Genomic DNA, 21,343 nt, shown 5'->3' with positions numbered 1-21,343 from the left:
TACCCACTTTTGTTGTTCTGGTGTTGCTATTCATTGATCCAGTAGATACTTTAAGCTACGTTGGTCGGTTTCAATGAAGAATTTTCTTCCCAGTATATAAGGACACCATACACGGATGGCTTCTACAATTGCAAGCATTTCTCTAGCGTAGGTTGACCAAGATTTTTTTGTGACTCCTAGTGCACGACTCATGTAGGCGATGGGTTTGCCTTGCTGTGTTAGAACTGCACCAATGCCATCTCCTAAAGCATTTGTTTCAATTGTGAACGAATCATTGAAATTAAGCATGGCTAAAGTGGGAGTGGTTGTCATGGCTTGCTTGAGAGCTGAGAAGGCTGCCTCTGCCTTATCATGCCATCCAAATTTCCCCTTCTTTAATAAATTGGTAAGGGGTCGAGCGATGATGCCATAATTTTGGACGAACTTCCTGTAATAACCTATTAATCCTAAAAAGCCACGCAATTCAGAAATATTAGTAGGTCGGGGCCATGCAAGCATGGCTGTAATCTTTTTGTCATCAACTTTCACTCCTTGCGGTGTAATGATATGCCCCAGATACTCCAATTCTTGTTGGCCGATAACACATTTGCTAGCTTTAGCAAAAAACTGATGTTGTCTTAAAATCTGCAGAGTTTGTGCAATGTGTTCCACATGTTTGTCCCATGTAGTACTATATATAAGGATATCATCGAAGAAAACTAGAATGAATTTTCAAAGGTGAGGTCGAAAAATAGTGTTCATGATGGCCTGAAATGTGGAGGGTGCATTACATAGGCCAAAAGGCATAACGAGGTATTCATAATGGCCATTATGAGTACGAAAAGTAGTCTTAGAAATATCAGAAGGATTGACCCGTACTTGGTGATATCCAGCTCGTAAATCCAGCTTCGTAAAATATGCAGCTCCATATAATTCGTCAAGCATATCCTTCATAATTGGAATGGGGAATTGATCCTTGATAATTGCATTATTTAGTGCGCGATAATCCATGCAAAATCTCCAACTACCATCCTTTTTTCGTACGAGTAACACTGGTGAAGAAAAAGGACTGGTGCTAGTACGTATATGTCCTGATTTCAGCATCTCCTGCACTTGCTTTTCAATTTCTTCTTTCTGAAAGGGAGCATATATGGTCAACCTCACGCACAGGTGGTAAGCATGAGGGTTCTTGGAATACATCCTGATACTCCTCTATCACATGTTGTATGTCTTGATTGCCATAGTCTACGTTCTGAATTTTGTCCTCTGTGGTTGAAAAAAAACATACTGCAAATAACATCTGTTGTTGTCGACAATCTTTTGAGACTTGTTTTAAAGTAGCCTCTTGAATAGATTGCTCCCCCAATCCTTGCAACCTTCGAGCTTGATTATTCCAAATGAAGTCCATAGCTAAGTCTTTCCAGTTACAAACCACTTATCCCAACAATTCTAACCATTGGATGCCCAACACTAGATCAAGCCCTGATAATGGCAGAGAGAAGAGGGTGAGATAAAATTCAGTGCCTTGTAAATTCATGGGCACCTTATCAAATTGTCCTTGGCAATGTAGACGCTGGCCATTAGCAACTTGAACAATGAACGGTTTGGTTGGTTTCACTGGTAGATGTAGCGTGTTTGCTAAGCGATCACTGATGAAGTTGTGTGTGGATCCATTGTCTATCAACACCATCACCTTGTGAGAGCCCACCTTTGCTGTCACTCGCATTGTTCTTGGGGTTGTCCACCCTGTTAATGCATGCAGAGTGATTTCAGGTTCCAATTCTGGTTTGCATGCCTCTCCTGTATCTTCCCCTTGTACAAACCCCCTAGTTTGTGGATAAGTAATGTCTTCATAAGACATATTACCAGCATCTATGTAACCTTCCAAGAGTAGTAGCTAAGGTTGTTGACATTTGTGCCCGGCTGTAAACCTTTCATTACAATTGAAACAAAGGCCTTGCACTCTTCTTCTTTGCATCTTGATACGGTTCAGCCCTGTGATACGACCCAAGTAAGGTCAGATTCGGATTTTGGGGTAAAAAGCGCAACAATCCAGGTTTACGGCAACAATCATAATTCTCAATTCGACCGTTGGATCGGGCTAATATTTTATGTGGACTCTCCAGACATATCTTACTACCTTGGGTTAAAATTTCAGGTCAATCGGAGTTCGGGAACCCCAATACTGGTCAACAGAGGCTGTACGGATTTTGTTATTTACTTCCATTTGACTTGTGGACTTCCTATTTGATTAGGATTCTTTTCCTCCAAGGATGTGGGAGCTGGTTTTGGGAATTTTCTAGTTCCACAAGGATCTTTAATGAGTTGCAATATAATCTCCTAGTGTGGCAAGGATTCATTAATGTTTCAGAATTCTTTTCTTATAAGGATTCCTTATTCATCCTAGCTACACAAAGAAAGAAGGGCTGGTGGTATTTAATGACAAGTTACTTATTTTTATTATTTTCTTTCATGTTTGGGCTTAATTAATACTTTGTTTTCAGCTAGGATCTAAGGCTTGTTTGGATCAAGTTATGGGCTTTTTAGTTTAGGGTTTTGGGCCAGTTTTGAGTGGACCTCATATAAGTCCACATAAGAGGTCCATTAGGGTTAATTTTTCAAGAACTATTTAAACTCATGTAAGCCACAATTTCGGCAGCTTTGATGATTATTATTCTGAATTTTTCAGTTTTAACGTGTGAGAGTGATTCTTGCATTCTTCAGTTCTTGAACGAACTGAATCTGACTTATCGAAGATTAACTGGCTTCATGGCGTCATTCTACTCATTCCAATAGTGTTGGTGCCTTGGGGCAGGTTTCCATTGTGTCGTACTCATATCAGACCTATTTCGGCTTTCCGGGATCAGATCTCAATCTTGATTGTGGGTTGCGTGATCACGAGGTTCGCATCATCTCCTCCCATGACAAACGCCTAAGCGGAGTAGACCGACTAGCAGGAGTTACCCGATTGGGTGGTGGAAGAGCTAGAGGAGTTTTTGGAGGTGCTGGTCGTATGAATCGCCTCTGTCTTGTAAGTTGCTTGTCTCTCATTCTTGTTAAATTAATGACCTCCTTGAGGGATTATGGTTTAAACATCCGAATCCCTTCAGAAATTTTTGTCTTCAGACCCCCCATGAATGTTCCCACTAATGCTTTCTGTGTCCAACCTTGTACCTTATTTCCAAGCTTCTCGAACTCCCGTTGATAATCCCTTAATGTCCCATCCTGTTTGATTTTTGAGAGAGCTTCATCAAAATCTTCATAGCCTGATGGTCCGAAACGAGCCCATAACTCTTCTTGAAATTTTGCCCATGAAATCACTTGCCCTTCTCCCTGCAACATCCTTCAAAGCCATTGCCACCACTGATTGGCCTCCCCTTCAAGATGGTAAGCAGCCATGGCTACCTTTTGGTTTTCCACTGTGCCCAAGTATTCAAAGAATTGTTCCATACGGTTGAACCATTCGGTTGGGTCATCCCCTGAAAATTATGGAAAGTCCAGTTTTGCTGCTTTGGAGGAGATAATCTGCCGACCCCCATTGTTGCCTTCTCTATGATAATTGTCGCGGTTAGGATTCTCTTGATTTGTGCTCAACATATTGGAAAGTCGATTAAGAGTGTCTTCCAAATGTTGGAATTTATCATTCACTCCCAACTCCATTCTCTGAAGACCATCTTGAACTATCCCAAGTCCAGATTCTAGGTGCTCAATACGCTCCTTGTTGGTTCCCATAACGTGGTATGATACCAATGTTAGGTCCCAACACAAATATTATGAAGGTTCTCTTCGGGTGAGAACTATACCACACTTTTTTTACTGAAAATATATGTCTGCCTCTTATTAAAACTTTAGCTGCTTAAATAGTCAAAGTGAAGTACAAATAAAACTGAAATACAAAGGGAACAATAAAGCTACTAATAACTTGGAATTAATTAAGATGTAACTGATGACCATAAATGGTGCTATAACGGGTGTAACCCCTCCTTCCATTACTCCTTGATAGCACGACCCATGTTTAATGGCTTCTTCCGTTATGCATGCATTAACTCACGTTCAGCTCATCCCAAATATTTGGGATTTGGTTTATGAACCCTCTTAGAATGAAGTGGACTCTGAGATTCTTCAGATCGTGGCTTAACACTCTCTAGTTTATTTACTATCATTTTAAGGGTTTATGTTTATACAGTTCTGTTGTTCGTGAAATTTTATCATATCAACATAAGGATTTGTTTTAAATTATTGTCATCGTTTTGGAATATATTCGAGTTAATCTTTCGACATATAAACTCAGTTAACCCGTGATCTGATCTAGGTCCGATAACTACGAGCCTAAATATTAGTTTTAAAGATTGAATTCAAGTTTTAAAAAATAAATCTCTTTAATAAGCAATTAGGTTAACTTAGTTTATTTGGTTAAAGTTAAAATGTATTAAAAGAAATTCATCATTGATTTACAACAAAAAAAAAATCACATAAGAAAATGCTATGGCTAGCAGATTTTTTGTTAATGTTCTACTTTATAATAATTAATTTTTCCATCAAAATAATAATAATTTTTTGCCCAACTTTTGTTTAGAACTGAAATCATAGAAAGCCTTGTACTGAATTTGAAAATTAAGATCTTTTAGTTAATTATGAAAAAATCATTATAGCAAATTTAAAAACAAAGAAAGCGAATTTTTCTTTTCTTTTTACCTTCAAAATATTAAGCATAGTTCCCCAGATCTATTTAGACCAGCCTAAAACAACATGTTATTTCTATAATATCATGTTATTTAAATTTTTTTATCCAAACTATGTTAACTTGAATAACTTTTAACCTGAGTTGGGTCTTAAACTAGATCTAACTTTAGGTTGGATTAAATAACTATAATATGAAAGTTTTGTCTTGATATTTTGATAGTAACGAGGACTTATGTTTTAATTGCACCCTAAAGTTTGGTTTAATATAAATTAGTCAGTTTCATTTTAATTATATTTGACTAAAATATTTTATGGTTAATCATATATTATAAAAAGTTTTTATGCTTCTTCAAGCTTATAAAAATACACCTTTTAATATAATTTATTTTAATCTCTCTTTTTCCTTACAAAACCTTCTAAAAAAAATTTTAAAATATCCTATAAACTCTTAAAAATCCAAAATTGCAATTCGCCATTGGATTTTGGCTAGCTATCTAGGAGTTGGGGTAAGACTAAATTTTTTAGAACCCTATATTTAATATTGGGAAATTTAACTTATTGGAGCTGGAGTAGACCCCATGAATTTGCAATTGCTAAAATCAATAATGCTCCTTTGCAAAAAAAACAAAAAAAATATATAGCAAGAAATATATTAATTGTTAAAATGGTCAAATATGCTATAGTCATTATTACTAAACTCAGTCATGTCTTACAAGTCAATGTGAGACCTAATTGATCCGCTCCTTAATCCAGGCCAAGAGTAAAAAAAAAAAATCTAAATTTCATGTGATTAACCTTATCAAAATCTAATTTATTTATTTTAAAAAAAAGATAAAACAATATTATTTTTGATTTAAAAATAAAATTGATTCGCCTGGATCAACATGCTCAAAATTTAATAACTATGGATGTTATATCCCACATTGGCGGGTGAGGGATTGGTAACTGGCCTTATTAAGAATGTTGGTTGTTAACATGTCACACGCGTTTTGGGGTGTTAGACTCAGATGTGGGCTCGCGTCACCAGGAACAAAATCATGAGGACGGTAAGGTCCAAAATAGATAATATATGGCAAGTTGAGTTGGGCTGTTACATTTGGTATTAGAGTCGACCTCACTGGTTGTCCAGTTATGCTGACGAGGTCATCAGGCTCTTTAAAGGGGGTGGATTATCATATTCCACATCGGCGGGTGAGGGATTGGTAGCTTGCCTTATTAAAAGTGCTGGTTGCTAACTTATCATACGCGTTTTGAAGCGTCAAGCTCAGATGTGGGCTCGCGTCACCAAAAACAAAACCATAAAGGCGGTAAGACCCAAAGCAAACAATAAATGGCAAGTTGGGCCGACTATTACAATGGATGAATTGCAAACCTATAGTGAAATGCACTAAAGCTTTTCACTTAAAACTCATTTCATGTCAGAAAATGACCTTATGCCAAATGCCTTTTTGTCATTTGCTTGAAGTGACGAACTTGAGTAATGGAGTGTTATAAAACAAGATTGAAGAACTTATGGATAAACTCAGACAAGATTAAACACTATAAAGAATTTGTAACACCATGTAAGACAGGAAATTAGGCCACCAGGGTAGTTTTATAGAATAGTTGGGATTCAAATCTAAAATATAGTTGCCAAATATGTCTCTTTTTTAAGGGAGAGAAAAAAAAAACTAAAAAACTGATTAAACCTAGAAAATTAAAAAAAAAAATATTAACTGGAAAAAAACAAATAAAAAAACAGATTAAACCAATTAAAATATTTTAAAAAACTTCTAGTTCAGTTTTGGTTTTATAGGTTTAAAACCGATAAAACTCTAATCGAACTGAACCAGTAGGAGTATTAAAAATAGAAAAAATATGCTAATTTCTAACCCTAGCTCCCACCCCCTCACAACTCACAAACACATTCCCAAGTCCCAACCTCCCATGCACCACACCCAGGGGCCAAATCGTCATTTTTAATCTTCTTTCTTTAATCTTTATCTCTAGAAGATCTAGCAAACCAACCACCCCTTTCAAGATCTTTATCTTCATTTTTCAATCTGCATCTCTATATTTAGCAAACCAGTTGCCTCCTTCTTCCACACCTGACCTTCAACATTATCACACCATAGAGCTTATAAAGCCAATAACTAAATAAGATATGTGCATTCGGTTAGTGCGAGATCAATTTGCACAATCCCAACACACAATGAAGCTAGCAAGAAACAAGAACTCTCTAGAATGAATGAATGAACAATGGAAATTAAACAGGATGTAGTAACAGAACAAGTGTGATAAACATCTCTCAAAGCACACTTTTTATTAGCTTATCATCATTTATCTCCCCCAATTTTTATTGCATTACTCAACTAAATACTAGCATAATAGTTTTTAGCATTTTGTTACAATTAGTTACTAATGTTATAAAATTCTAAAGCCACGTGTGGTTATTGCTAGCTAAGAAAGACAAGATATAACAAAGCATAAAACACGACGTATAGATTAAACTAAACGCGGCGTTTCATAAAACAATAACTTTTAATACAATTCTCCAACGATCATTTCTTCAGTTAGCTTTGATCTACAATCTGTTTTTCTCTTCCTTCATGTTGAGGTATGACAATTTCTCCTCATCAAGTTGCTTTTGACCTCAAGGGGAAATGTGGGATACCTCAGCTCCATGTCATCTACAAACTCTCATATAGCTTTAGTAGGTGACAGATTTTGCTAGTAAATCAGGACTTGTATGGTAGATTAGTTTCCTCTTTTTACAATTCTTCTGTCCAACATTGTTTAAGGATGCAATAAAAGCTCCATGGGAAGATTGGGTAATTGTGTTTGCACCACCTTGCTGCCAATGAGTTTCTTCAATTGGGAGAAATGGAAGATAAGGTGGATCGTGGCTGAGAAATGAATATTTAGATGATGGGTCATTGTGCCTATTTTTTTCAATGTCAAATAGGGGCAATATAACCTAGTTGCTAGCTTTTCAAATGGTCACTTTTCTATTAATTGTTGCCTATACAATTGTAGTTTGAGGTAAACTGACTCCCCAACCTTAAATTGTTTTTCAAATCTCTTTCTATTAGCCAACTAAAACATTATGTACTAAGTTGTTACTAGGTTACTCTGAATTAGTTTAAGCTTCTCTTTTAGTTAATAATTGATCTACATATTCCATTATATAATCTCTAAGGAAGTATGGAATGTGAATTGGTGGATCGAATCTATACAAAACCTTGTATGGGGTGGTTTTAGTAGAGGAATGAAAATTGGTGTTATACCATCATTATGCAAGAGGCAACCACTTCACCCATTGGTTTGGAGCATGTCCAGTCATGCATCTGAGATAATTCTCTACATATTTATTGACCACTTCTGTTTGTCCACCTGATTGAGGGTGGTAAGTTGTAGAATATTGAAGATCCACCCTTGATGAGACAATAATTTTTTCAAAAATTGATTGAGAAAAATAGGATATTTGACACTGATAATAGTTGTTGGCACGCCATGTAACTTATAGATGTTATCCTTGAAAGACTTAGCTACTAAAAAAGCTATTTAGGGGTGTGATAATGCTAGGAAGTGTGCATATTTACTAAAACAATCTACCACTACAAAAATTACTTCATTTCCCTTAGCTTTAGGTAACCCATTAATGAAGTCCATGCTTATATAAGTAAAGACGACTATAAAAATTGGTAAAGGTTGTAGAAAACCTAGAGTATGGACATTCTCTAGCTTATTCCTTTGGCAAACTTGATATTCTTGTGCAAATTATATATGTTTTTGTTATCTTTTCCAATAAAAAGGCTACCAACTCGTTTAGAAGTAACTATCATACCTAAGTGATCCTTTATTATAGTTGCATGATACATGACAATCGGTTTAGCTTTTAGATCTGGTTTTTGTCCCACCATTATCTTGTCTTTCTTGTTTAGAAGTTCATTTACCCACTTATAATGTGGAAGAGATGCAAGGTCAACTTGCAGATCTTGTATGATAGTTTGTAGGGCATGATTTTTTCTTTCAAGAGTCCTTGATCTCATACATGATATTAGTTAAAATAGTGAATATAGCTAAGGCACAATTATAACTACCAATAACACTTGATAAGACATCAGTAGCAACATTTTCGCTTCCTATTTTATACTCAATTTCATAATCAAATCCCAACAACTTAGTCATCCATAAATGTTGAGATGAACAACTTACCTTTTGATCCAATAAATATTTGAGGGTAATGTGATGTATTCTAATTTTGAAGTGTCTGCCTCATAGGTAGTGGTGTCCTTTACTTATTGCATAAAGTATTGCTGACATCTATCTTTCATAAGTGGATAAGGCTTGATGTTTAGGGCCCAATATCTTGCTAATAAATGTAATTGGGTGACCTTCCTACATCAAAATTGCCTCAATTCTTGCACCAAAAGCATTTATTTCAACAACAAATAATTTGTTAAGATTAGGTAGTGCTAGTACTAGTGGTTGTGACATAGCCCTTTTGAGATGATTAAAAATTGTTATGACAACTTCATTCCAATGATAAGCATCCTTAGTGAGCAATTCAGTCAATGGTTTATGGACTGAACCATACCCTTGAACAAACTTCATATAACACCTTGTTAATTCTAAGAAACCTTTTATTTGCTTGATGTTCTTAGGTATAGGTCACTCTATAATGGCTTTAATTTTTTATGGATTTGTGGTCACTCTTTCCAAAGAGATTATATGACCAGGTATTCCACCTTATCACTACAGAAGACACGTTTATTGAATTTAGCAACTAGTTGATGGTGTAATAACAATTGAAACACTATCTAGAGATGCTTTAAATGGCCATACATGGATTGACTATATACTAATATGTTGTCAAAGAAAACTAGTATGCATCTCCTAAACTAAGGCCTAAAAACCTCATTCATTAGGCTTTGGAAAATGGCTGGTGTATTTGTGAGACCAAAAGGCATCAACATAAACTCATAATGACTATTACGGGTTCTAAAGGTGTCTTATAGATGTCTTCTAGTATCATTCAGATTCGATGATAGCCTGGTCTCAGGTTCAGCTTTGAGAAGATAGTAGCACCAGTTAACTCCTCCAAGAGTTCATTTATTAAAGGTATGGGTTATTTATGTTTAATAGTGAGTTGGTTAAATGCCTTGTAATCCACACAAAGTCTCCAACAATGATCTTTCTTTTTCACTAGCACTATTAGAGATGGAAAGGGACTTGTGTTATTCTAAATTATACCAGTTTCTAGCATTTCTCCAATCAGTTTCTCCATGATATCCTTTTGAATTCCTGAGTACTTGTGTGGCCTTAAATTCACAGGTTATAATCCATTCTTTCAGTGGAATACGGTGATCATGTGATCTAACTAAAGGCAAAGCATTTGGTTCTTTGAAAACTTCAACATAAGTCTTTAATAGTTTTTCTAGTGCAAGATTGTTTACTCCAACTGGTGACAAAGTGGCAGTTATAGCACAAAAGCTCCATATTTGTTTCTTTAGTATTCTCAAACTACACAAGCTAGCACTTGTTATATGATTATCCTTGTCCAACAAACCATTAAGTTGATCGAATCTAATGGTTTGTAGCTGAGTAAGATTGTCCTTTTTTAGCAAGACTTGCTACCCCTTCTAGTTAAAAGACATCTACATATCCTTATAGTTGCATGAGACATCACTAAGTAAGGCCAACCATTGTATTCCCAATATCGTATCATAATTAGTTAGTTATACAACAAATACATCTACTACAAACTCAACACCTTGTATTTTTCACTGGAAGTTCTTATATACAACATTGCAAGTCATCTTCCTATCATTAACAACTTCCACTGTAATTGGCTTTATGCCATTTAATTGATATTGTAGTTTATTAACAATCATAAAACTAATAAATTTGTATGTGCTTCATGAATATATCATGATGTAAATATGTTATTTGTCCACTTTACCAGTCACCCTTAACGTGTGCCAACCAATGCTCCCTTTTATATATATATATATATATATATATATATATATATATATGGACTTATATGATCATAATTGTCCTTTTTTTCCTCTGTAGGCTCCCTATCAATGTCACCTTCATCTTCAATCACATACAAAAAGTATAACCTCTTGTTTTTACACTTATAACTAGGTACGAATTTATCATCACACCAAAAACACAAGCCCTTTGCCTTTCTATCATCAAACTCCCTACTTTTAAAGCTTTTGAAAGGTCTATTGATTATCTTGTTGATGTTGCTTTAGGTTAGGATATTTGTCAGATTCTTAAAAGCTGGATTAGGGGTAATGATATTGTGTTTTGTGGCATTTTGAGAATAAAAGAAATTCGATAGGTGGTGTTGTTGTGTGATTTGAGATGTTGAGTAAATGGGGGTAGGTTGTCTATTTAGTAGTGTGAGGGTGGTTTCTCTTATAAGATAGGGTATTGATATAAAGTCTAGCTAAGTTGTAGGCTTGTTTTAGTTGCTTGGCTTTAAACATCTTCATAGGGTTTTTAATCTCTATTTCCAAATCCCCAATTAAGATTACCAGTGCTTACTTCTCCCCCACATCTGTCCTGTTCCATAAAATATCAAAATCCATAATGTATGTCTCCAAATATCCCTGCTGTTTCAGGTTTATCGGTTCTTCAAAAGGATCATACTTCCCCTCGAACCTATAGCTAAATAGTCTATACATATTCACTACATGCAACCTTCAGTACTCCTTTACTCCATATAAAAGTTTTGGTGCTAATAAAGAGTCATTCCATCCAAATAATAAAAGGCTAGTTTGAGTTTCTCATTCTCATCAATTTTTTCAATCTCAATGTAAACACCCAAAAGAAAATATATATATATATATATATATATATATATATATATATATATAGAGAGAGAGAGAGAGAGAGATGATGATGCAGTTTTCGCTGCCGATTCTGGATCGGCAGCGACGTAGCCTTCGCTACCGATACAGAAATCGGCAGCAACACAGTTTTTCGCTACCCATTTCTTGATCAGCAGCGATGCAGTTTCTGCTGCCGATTTCTGGATCGGCAGTGACGCAGTTTTCGCTGCCGAGGCAGAAATCGGCAGCGATGCAGTTTTCGCTGCCGATTTCTCGATCGACAGCGACGCAGAGCTGGGAGGGAGGGGTAAAACCGGTTTTAGATAGACCAAAACAAGGATAATAACACATCAAAACCAACCCCCAAACAACCCATTTCATTTGATGGGGAGTATAAATACAAGGAGGGGAGAGAGAATGATCCATCTTCTTCCCAAACCAGCAGCTGCATGTCGTTCTTCCCTTCCTCTTTCACAACAGAAACTTAAATCAAACCAGTAGAGAATGTCGTTCTTCCCTCTTTTGCCTAGAGGAGAGGAAAAAGAGGGCTGGAAAACGTGAGAGGAAGAAGAAAGAGGAGAACCAGCAGGAGAAGAGAAAAGAATAGTGTCAAACCTTCCTCAAACTTAGTTAAATTCAGAAGGTATGGGTCATGAAACTCCTTTCATCTTCCCCTTAAGTCCAGAAACAGAAATGAAGAAGAAAACCCTAAGAAAAAATTGACTTAAGACCTAAGCCAGCTGTGAAGGAAACTGAAATTAACTAGGAGAACAAGGAAACAGAAGTGAAATGAAGCCAATTTCAGAACATCTAACAAAGAAAAATAAATAAAATGGAAATAACAAATCATGGTAGAGGGCTGGCTTTAACTATGGGGTGGGCCAGCATGCATGTGTGTGTTCTGTTGGGGTTTTGTTGAAAGATTATATGTTGTAATTAATGTGTTCTGCTGGGGTTTTGTTATGCTGTAATTAATGTGTTCTGCTGGGGTTTTGTTGAAAGATTATATGTTGTAATTGATGTGTTCTGCTGGGGTTTTGTTGTGATGTAATTGATGTGTTCTGCTGGAATTTATTGAAAGATTATATGCTGTAATTGATGGTTTTCCATGTGTGTTCTGCTGGAATTTTGTTGAAGGATTATGTGCTGAAATTGATGGTATCGATGTGTGTGTTCTGCTGGAACTTAGTGACGGTGTATATGTTGAGGTTGTTACAACATGTGTGGTGTGTGTACACGGCAAAATGTATGTTGTGCAGCGAAATTCTGATTTGCTGCTGAAATTGAGCCTTCTGCAGCGAATGCAGCGAATTAATATTCGCTGCCGAGTTGTGTGTTGTGCAGCGAAAATATGATTCGTTGCCGAAACTGTGTCGGCTGCAGCGAATTAGCATTCGCTGTCGATTTGTGTGTTGTGCAGCGAAACTCTAATTCGCTGCCGAAACTGAGCCTTTTGCAGCGAATTAATATTCGCTGCGAGGTTGTGTGTTGTGCAGCGAAAATGTGAATCGCTATCGAAACTGTGTCGGCTGCAACGAATTAGCATTCGCTGCCGATTTGTGTGTTGAGCAGCGAAACTCTAATTCGCTGCCGAAACTGAGCCTTCTGCAGCGAATTAATTTCCGCTGCCGAGTTGTGTGTTGTGCAGCGAAAATGTGATTCACTGCCGAAACTGTGTCGGCTACAGCGAATTAGCATTCGCTGCCGATTTGTGTGTTGTGCAGCGAAATTCTGATTCGCTGCCGAAACTGTGTTGGCTGCAGCAAAGTAGCATTCGCTGTCGAGTTGTGCGTTGTGCAGCGAAACTGTGGCGCTAACAGCGAAATAGTTTTTGCTGTCGAACTGGCTGCCTGCAGCGAACCAGTTCTCGCTGTCGATTTCTACAATAAGCCTCCTAGGCAGAAATGACTTAAATGCAAGTAACAATTTCATGATATGATGGTGTAAAATATGGAACACTTGAATGTGAACATATGAACTCTTGAAATAAGTGTGGTGATGAATGCGATTCAAAAAAACAAAAATACAACTGTACTGATTTGTGACCATTGATGTCTTAGGTGGTGCGGTCGGGATTGGACCATCATCAAGACAAGAACAACCCACAGGTGGAGCAGGTAGGTGACTCGCACCTTTTTTTTTTCATACGTTGAATATTGAAATATTTTAACATGAGTATTACCATATTGTTAGAACCGATATTAGATTGTCGAACGCTTAAATATTGACAAATGGTTAATTAGTTTCGGCTAATGGCATCCGAATGGATGACTGGGATGAAGGACTGATTAGCTTTGACTAATGGCATCCGAATGGATGGCCGGGATGAAGGACTGATTAGCTTCAGCTAATGGCATCTGGATGGATGGCCGGGACAAATGAATGATTAGCTTTGGCTAATGGCATCCGGATGGATGGTCGGGACAATGAATGATTAGCTTCGGCTGATGGCATCCAGATGGATGGCCGGGACAAATGAATGATTAGCTTCGGCTGATGGCATCCGGATGGATGGCCGGGACAAATGAATAATTAGCTTCGGCTAATGGCATCCAGAAATTTATGCATCTATATGTACTACTAACTGTTATACCAAATACATGAAGAAATTATAAATGTTAATGCTTCATTTAACTGCCAAACCGTTAATTACCATTATTATTATTAAGTATTTGCATTCTCTTAAATGTTTTGTACTGTTGCAGGGACGTCACACCAACGAAACGTCTAGGAAACCCGATACACGGGAACCTACTTTTGCAAGGAATCATGTAGATGCATTCTAAATCACAATGTATTTTGTATGGATCAATGTACTGAATGTATAACTTTTATTAGATCCTTTTGTTTAAATTTGTGATGGCTATTAGTAGGATAGAAATGCAAACTCATATCTATGTATATATTTTTAATATGAACTTCAAATCATGCAACCATAATATTACGTGTTTGTGTAAGATTCACTTTTATATGAAATGTTGATTGTATGGATTGTATTTTGATGATGTGAGGATTCAGGTTCACTGATTACCGGCACCATGTGTATTAAGTATATATATATAAAAAAATTTACTGTTGTTTTTGGCTTGGAAAGCCGAGTTGTTACACTCAAAGTATTGATTACACTTATAAATCCATTTATGAACATCTTTCCCATCAAAACTAGAGAAATCTTGTTTAGGTTTATGTACCTTGTAAGAATAATAACCCCTGTCACTAGCTCCACGACTTTTAAAAGCATAGCCATTATGATAGCCTTCTTAATTGTTGTGAAAGGCACTAGTTTCACCAACATTAGCTTGTGACTTTCATTTTCTTGGACTTTGATTGTAGGTAAGTTCCTTAGTAATTCTTGAAGCTTTTCTAGCCTAAGATTAATTTCTCAAATCCAATTTCATTATTGATTTTAGATTCTTCTAACTGTTGTCCATGCACTTCTAAAAGTTGCACAACCTTGTCATATATTTGGTAATGGTTCCTATTAATAGTTGTAATGGATTCATCAATCTTGTCTTCCACTCTTTTCAGATCTTGAGAACAAGTATTTAGTGCTATACTTTGATTCTGAAGGCCTAATGCTCTGAAACTAGTTGGTACAAGATCAATTTACACAATCCCAAGACACAATAAAACCAGTAGGAAACAAAAACTCTTTAAGATGAATGAATGAACAATGACAATTAAACAGAACATAATAATACAATGAATGATGGCAATTAAACAGAACATAATAATTAACATGTTTTATGAGCATATCTTAAAGCACTTTTTTCATTAGCTTATCATTAAGGGTGATCATTTTCGGTTCGGTTTGGTTTTTACCTAAAAAACAACCAAACTGAAATTTTATAAAATACAAAAAAAAATAAAAATGAACGGAAATTGGTTTAAATCAACCGGTTTTGGTTCGGTTCGGTTATTTTATATTAAAAATCAAAACCCAACCAACCGGTTTTGGTTATGTTCTGTTCAGTTCGGTTATTTTATATTAAAAACCAAAAACTATACTGTTTTTTTAGGGTTTTTTATACTTTTTTAATAAGCTTGATTTCAGTTTGGTTTGATTTTTCAGTTTCAGGCTTATAAAACAAAAACCAAACCAAACTGAATATCTTTTAAAATATTCTAATCAGGTTTTTTTCATGGTTCGGTTTTTTTAATTTTATTTTTTTAGTTTTCTCGTTTTTTTACTTCCCTCTACTTAACATCATTTCTTTCCCCCAAATTTTATTGCATTGCTTAGCTAAATACTAGCATAATAGCTTCTAGCATTATGTTACAATATAGGTTTTTCAGTTTTTGACTAAAAATAATTAAATTAAATCAAAACCAGTCAATTAAAATTAATTTTAGTTTGATTTTGGTTTTTTTTTTTTCAGTTTAGTTGTATTTTAAATAAAAATCAACACGTACTTTTTACTTTTTCCTCGTAAACAAAAAATAGCCACCAAAAATCCCTTTTTCTTGCTGCTTTGCTTTTCACCTGGATATGTGATTGATAGCAAGAACATTAAAACTAAGAATCGAAAGAATCAACGAACCAATTCAAGGAACAAAACGAGAAGGATTCAGCTTATTATTTAAGAGCTCAGCCAAAAAATATAGATTTAAATTGAATGTCCTGCAGACTGGATAAAGCTGCTATAATCATAATCATAATAATCATTCAGACATGTGAGACTTTGACTATCTTTTTGCTAGATGTCTACCCTCTCAAAATTGAAGTTCTCTAACAAATAACGGTATATGGAAAAAACTACCTAGTAGTCTAATGCGTGTGAGTTGCTTGCCGCATAACCATTATAGATACTCCTCAAGAGGGATGTTACGATTGGAACAATAGCGATGAGGGCAACTTGCATTTCTGAGCTGCTTGTCTTGATGGTGATCTGCCCACTTTGCTTATTGTTCATTCCGACACGAACAGCCATTTTGGAATTCCGACCAATGGAGAACTGAGACTGCAAGTTGGCCATCAGACCCAAATCACCCCTCCACTTCATCAAGGACAAACCTAATGTGGATCGATCCTTCTCTATAGGAAAATCCTTACTATTGAGACACACTTCAAAGTTGGCTCCATATGCTGTATCGCCTCCAGATCTCACAGCACCAGCAGCTCCTACCAAAGCCAAGCGCTTTGCAACAGCAATCTGATCCTCAATTTTGATTCCAGTGGCTACATTCTCACCCAACACAGTGAAGGATATCCCAGCCGATGTTTTGTTCATCTTGAAATTTTTGAATTTGGTTTCACTTCTCAGGATGTAGGCAAGCTGCCTTCCAACATTCTGAATATCAAATCCTGCCATCGTTGATCCATTTTCTCCATGCTTGGCACAAACTGAAGAATCTAAGTGGATATTAAAGTCTTTCTTGTCTTTTGTGATTTGAACTGCAAATGCGCCTGGAAACTGACCCGCAACAGCAAGATTTCTTTCAAGGCTAACACCATCATACCCACAATCATGATCCCACCCATGGGAGTCCAGAACTGGCCTCACAAGAAACTGAGAAGTGGGCTCCAATGCTCGATACCTGTAAGAAGGATTGTCACTGTCAAAGGAGGGTGGGAGAACAAAGTCAGGCATAGCAACCGGAACAGTGGCAGGACCGACATCTTCCTGGTCCACATCTTCACCAATGCCATCATAACCATCTTTGCCTTTCTTCTTCATCCCCTTTAACATTTTCACCTCTTCTCGCCACTGCTTCTTTTGAAGGAGTTTCACCCGATAATCATACTCCTCCAAATAAGCTTTCCTTTGTTCTTTTGTGAGCTTCGCAACATGAGATTTCTTCAAAGGCTTGAATGGTGGAAGCTGGTCATATTCATCCTCAATTTCTTCATCAGAATCTGATAGATCCACCAAGTCAATATCAGAGTCAATGTCGTCTCCTCCCTGATCAGCAGTGAGTTTAGGATGAGGGCGAGACTGCAATAGAGAAGACACCAGGTGGGGTAAAGGTAAAGAGCGGAGACGGAAACCAAAAGGCTTCTTGTGATCAAAAGGATCTCGAGGCTTGGCTATAGAACTTGCTTCCGATAAAATCTTCAATGAATAACATAGCAGTAATAATTGTGGTCTCCAACTTTGTCCATTTGGAAGGATATATTCACTGTTTTCATTCTTCTGACACAGTGGATGGTTCTCAACAAGTGACACTGGATGCATCATTCTTGGATGTATCAGACGCAGATCACCAACCGCTTGGCTGATGGCTTGCTGAATAGCATGGGATCGTTGACCAACAAACATCTCAAAACTTAGGGGAGACCCGGATGGTCCATCAGGAGGAGGAGAAGTGGCATGGGTCAGAGTGACAACAGAATTTTTCCATATTGATGAAGTGAGAGATTTGGTAAGCAATCTTAACATCGGTAAATCATTGAGATCTAGTGAGTGGGTATCTAGCCGATCAGTATATAGGATAACATCTGGAGGGAACTTGTTTATTGAGGTTTTTATAGATGCTAGTATTTTCCGGTTGATAGCTTCTTCCTTCACAGAGGACCTGAGACCTGGTGTGTCAATGATTTGGATTTTAACTCCATCTACGATTCCAACAACTTCCTTCAACATAGTTGTGGCAGGCTCAAATGCATTGATCTCAACTTTCTTCTCACCAAAAATAGAATTAATGGTCGCACTCTTTCCCACTCCAGTTTTCCCAAGAACCAAAATGCTCAAAGAGAAATCTAAATCATCTTTCCCCTCAGCTTCAAGATGCATGGCCATTTTCTCGGCATTTTCAAGGCTGAACTCTTGATTAACATGTGCCCTTGTAGCCACGACCAGCCTGTGTAACACCTGTGAAACTATGGAATCTTCAGGAGATTGTCCAAGTCGCTGGACAAGCCTCAAGAACTTCACTGCAATTTGCTGTATCTTCTCAATCACCTTCTTATCTTCTTCATTCAAATCATTCTTTGCTACATCCTCGACTGTTTCAGACAGCGGAGCAGGTCTCACAATTCGAAATGGGGAATCTGAACCAACAAGACGTTCTAGAGAAAATACCCTGGAACCATCAGCAGAGGTTATTGCAACTCTGCCTCCATCCATACCAGCACTACTTGCTGCTTTCAAAAGAGCAGCCAATGCATCTGACTCTAACAAGTCATTTCCCATTTGCTCTGTGTCCATGTCTCCTTCTTCATCCGAGTCTGTAATAACCTGGCCATCAATTCTACCTGAAGAAGCATCAAACAATTCCTCTCCAATTTGTTCATTGATAGAATCCACTTCTTCATCTGAGTCTTCAATAATCTGCTCATGAATACTCTGTGAATGATCATGGGAAACCTCCAATCCTGAAAGAGAATCAAATAGTTCCTTTTCCATTTGCTCTTTAACTATGTCTGCTAATTCCCTTCCCATTTGCTCCTCAACTATGTCTGCATCCTCATCTGAGTCGGTTATGATTTGCTCAATAGTTCTACGTGATCGATCATGAGAAATATCAGCCCATGAAGGAGAATCAAAAAATTCATTTCCCATTTTTTCTGTAACTATTTTTCCTTCTTCATCTGCATCTGCAACAATCTGCTCGTCAAATCTCCCTGAAGGAGAATCAAATGATTCCTCTCTGCCTTTCTCCTTAACTATGTCCGTTTCTTCATCTGGATCTGCAGTAATCTGCTGGTTTGAATAATCACAAGATACCCCAGCAGCTGCAATAATCTGCTCGTCAATTCTCCCTGCAGGAGAATCAAATAATTCCTCTCTGCTTTTCTCCTTAACCATGCCCGCTTCTTCATCTACATCTGCAGTAATCTGCTGGTTTGAATAATCATGAGATACCCTGGCAGCTGGAGGAGAATCAACTAATTCCTTTCCCATTTGCTCCTGAACTGTGTCTGCTTCTTCATCTGAGTCTGCAGTAATCTTCTCGTCAATTTTCAGTGAATGATCATGAGAAACCTCAGTCCCTGAAGGACAAGAGACCGCTAATCTTTGCTCCAATTCACTCATGATATTTTCTTCTGAAGCCCCGGATACCAAATCCCTGGATCATCACCAGAAAGTAACGTTTTATGTCATCAACATGAACCTGAGATGAAACAACATGACCCTTGCTGGAAAACAGACATGAAGCAACTATATCCTTGAAATTATTTTTATTTTCCCATACCAAAAAACCAAATAAGAACTTCATCGAACTAAGAAATTTCTATCTTATTCTTGATAGCTCACAACTTTTCACATATCCAAGATAAATTAATCGACCCTGGGAAACTCTCATGGCATACATAAGCAGAATATACAAGTTGGTAATAAAATAAACATATTTGAAATAACACAAAAATGTTACTAAACTCATATACATCGTGTCAACAGATCATTGTGTGACTTCGTGGTGAATCCTTTGACAAAGGAAGAACAAGAAATCAAAACTATGGAAAACAAAGATAATTTCATGGTAATGCAATATATCAATTGCATTCTATGCTGCAACTCTTTAAAATCAAAAGGACTAACGCTTCATCTTATTCAAAGAAAAGGTGGAGGTACCAACCAACTTTGTTTAGAATTATTTATTAAAACTTGCTCCTTTCTTTTGCCTTCGTGGTGAGGGCAGCTACATCTGATTTAGCTGAATCTTGGATAAAATTCAAGCATGCTCCTCCCGATACTTAACTAAAGGAAAGTAGTGTCCAAGCACAATGGTTCTTTTAAAAATTTTATTTTTTCCTGTAACTTTTCTCATCTTTTTAGATGGATAATTTATATTTTCTTAAAAAAGGGGGGAACTTATGGTTACCAGTTCCTCCATGGTTACAGTTTTCTGGGTTATCTTTCCAAGAATCAGACAAAAGCTAAGTCACAAAACCTCAACTTGTAACTTATTAAAATTTGTAGCAGCAATACAAACATTCCAAAAGATTGCAAAATATCTCATAAAACTATTAAAACAATCAACTGTGAAACAAAAATTTCCAATACTTAATCTTATCTTACAATCAAATCATAACCTCATCTGGGCTCACGTGTAACACACAACAACCTCTCCAACCTATCCTCAAGCAAAACCCTTTACCAATTTAATCAATTCAAATATCCATGCAAACCCCCTCTGTGACATTTTACCAAGCAAATGGTGCGCGACAAACCAAAACCAAAACCTCAAAAAGATAAATACACCCAACAACAAAAGTTCCTTTCTTTTCTTTTCTCTTATCTCCCAACATTACAAGCAGCATGAAAAGTGAAACCAAGAATAAACTAAACATGAAGCAAAGCATGATGGGAAAAAACGAGAGTGAGTGTTTACATCATACATACCTTCTTACTTGGGAAAAACGATTGGATTATGGATCCTGTAGCTTTTGGCTTTTGTTAAGAGTGAATATTGGAGAGTTTGCATGCAAAGAGGATTTGTGTTTTGATAAGGGATATTTGTTAGCTTATGTGAGGTTACATTTGTAGACTTTACTACTGTTTTTATGAGGCTACGAATGGAAGATTGGAGATAAATTTGTGGATAAATGAAACCAAAAACTACACAGCCTTTGTTTTTTAATGGGTTTTGTTTTCTTGGACACCCTAGGGCTAGAACCAGAAAGTATCTCTTCTCAGTTCAACCTGCATACAGTAAAAATATTCCTCATCTTCAGTCATTTTCCTCAAGCTCCGTGTTTTTTCCCCCTAACAGTAGAAGACATTCTCGAAACAGTTTGCACATCGATTAAGGCCCTGATTTGGGCTGTGTTTGCACGGATTTTTAATAAAATATGATTTTTTTAAATTATTTTTTGATATTTTTAATCATTTTCATGTGTTAATATAAAAATATTTTTTAAAAAATAAAAAAAATTTAATCTATTCACGTATGTGTTTTGACTCATA

The 21,343-nt window shown here is 36.6% G+C and overlaps 1 protein-coding gene across 1 annotated transcript; it reads right to left on the bottom strand.

Moving 5' to 3' along the window:
- Positions 1–16,036: 16,036 nt before the first annotated feature.
- LOC118030278 (translocase of chloroplast 159, chloroplastic) lies at positions 16,037–21,071 on the bottom strand. Its single transcript, XM_035034340.2, has 2 exons — positions 20,780–21,071; positions 16,037–19,502 (listed from the first exon to the last, which is right to left on the bottom strand). Exon 2 carries the CDS (start codon positions 19,466–19,468, stop codon positions 16,253–16,255), a length of 3,216 nt encoding a protein of 1,071 aa, XP_034890231.1. The 5' UTR covers positions 19,469–19,502; positions 20,780–21,071; the 3' UTR covers positions 16,037–16,252.
- Positions 21,072–21,343: the final 272 nt, after the last annotated feature.

The sequence above is a fragment of the Populus alba genome, chromosome 8 (assembly GCF_005239225.2).
Source record: "Populus alba chromosome 8, ASM523922v2, whole genome shotgun sequence".
Lineage (NCBI taxonomy): Eukaryota > Viridiplantae > Streptophyta > Magnoliopsida > Malpighiales > Salicaceae > Populus > Populus alba.
Note: the sequence above shows the minus strand (reverse complement) of the source record. Positions and strands in the feature narration are given on the sequence as shown.

Excerpts from the sequence above, each read along its gene's own strand:
- LOC118030278 (XM_035034340.2), bottom strand. The coding sequence starts at position 19,468 with ATGAGTGAATTGGAGCAAAGATTAGCGGTCTCTTGTCCTTCAGGGACT.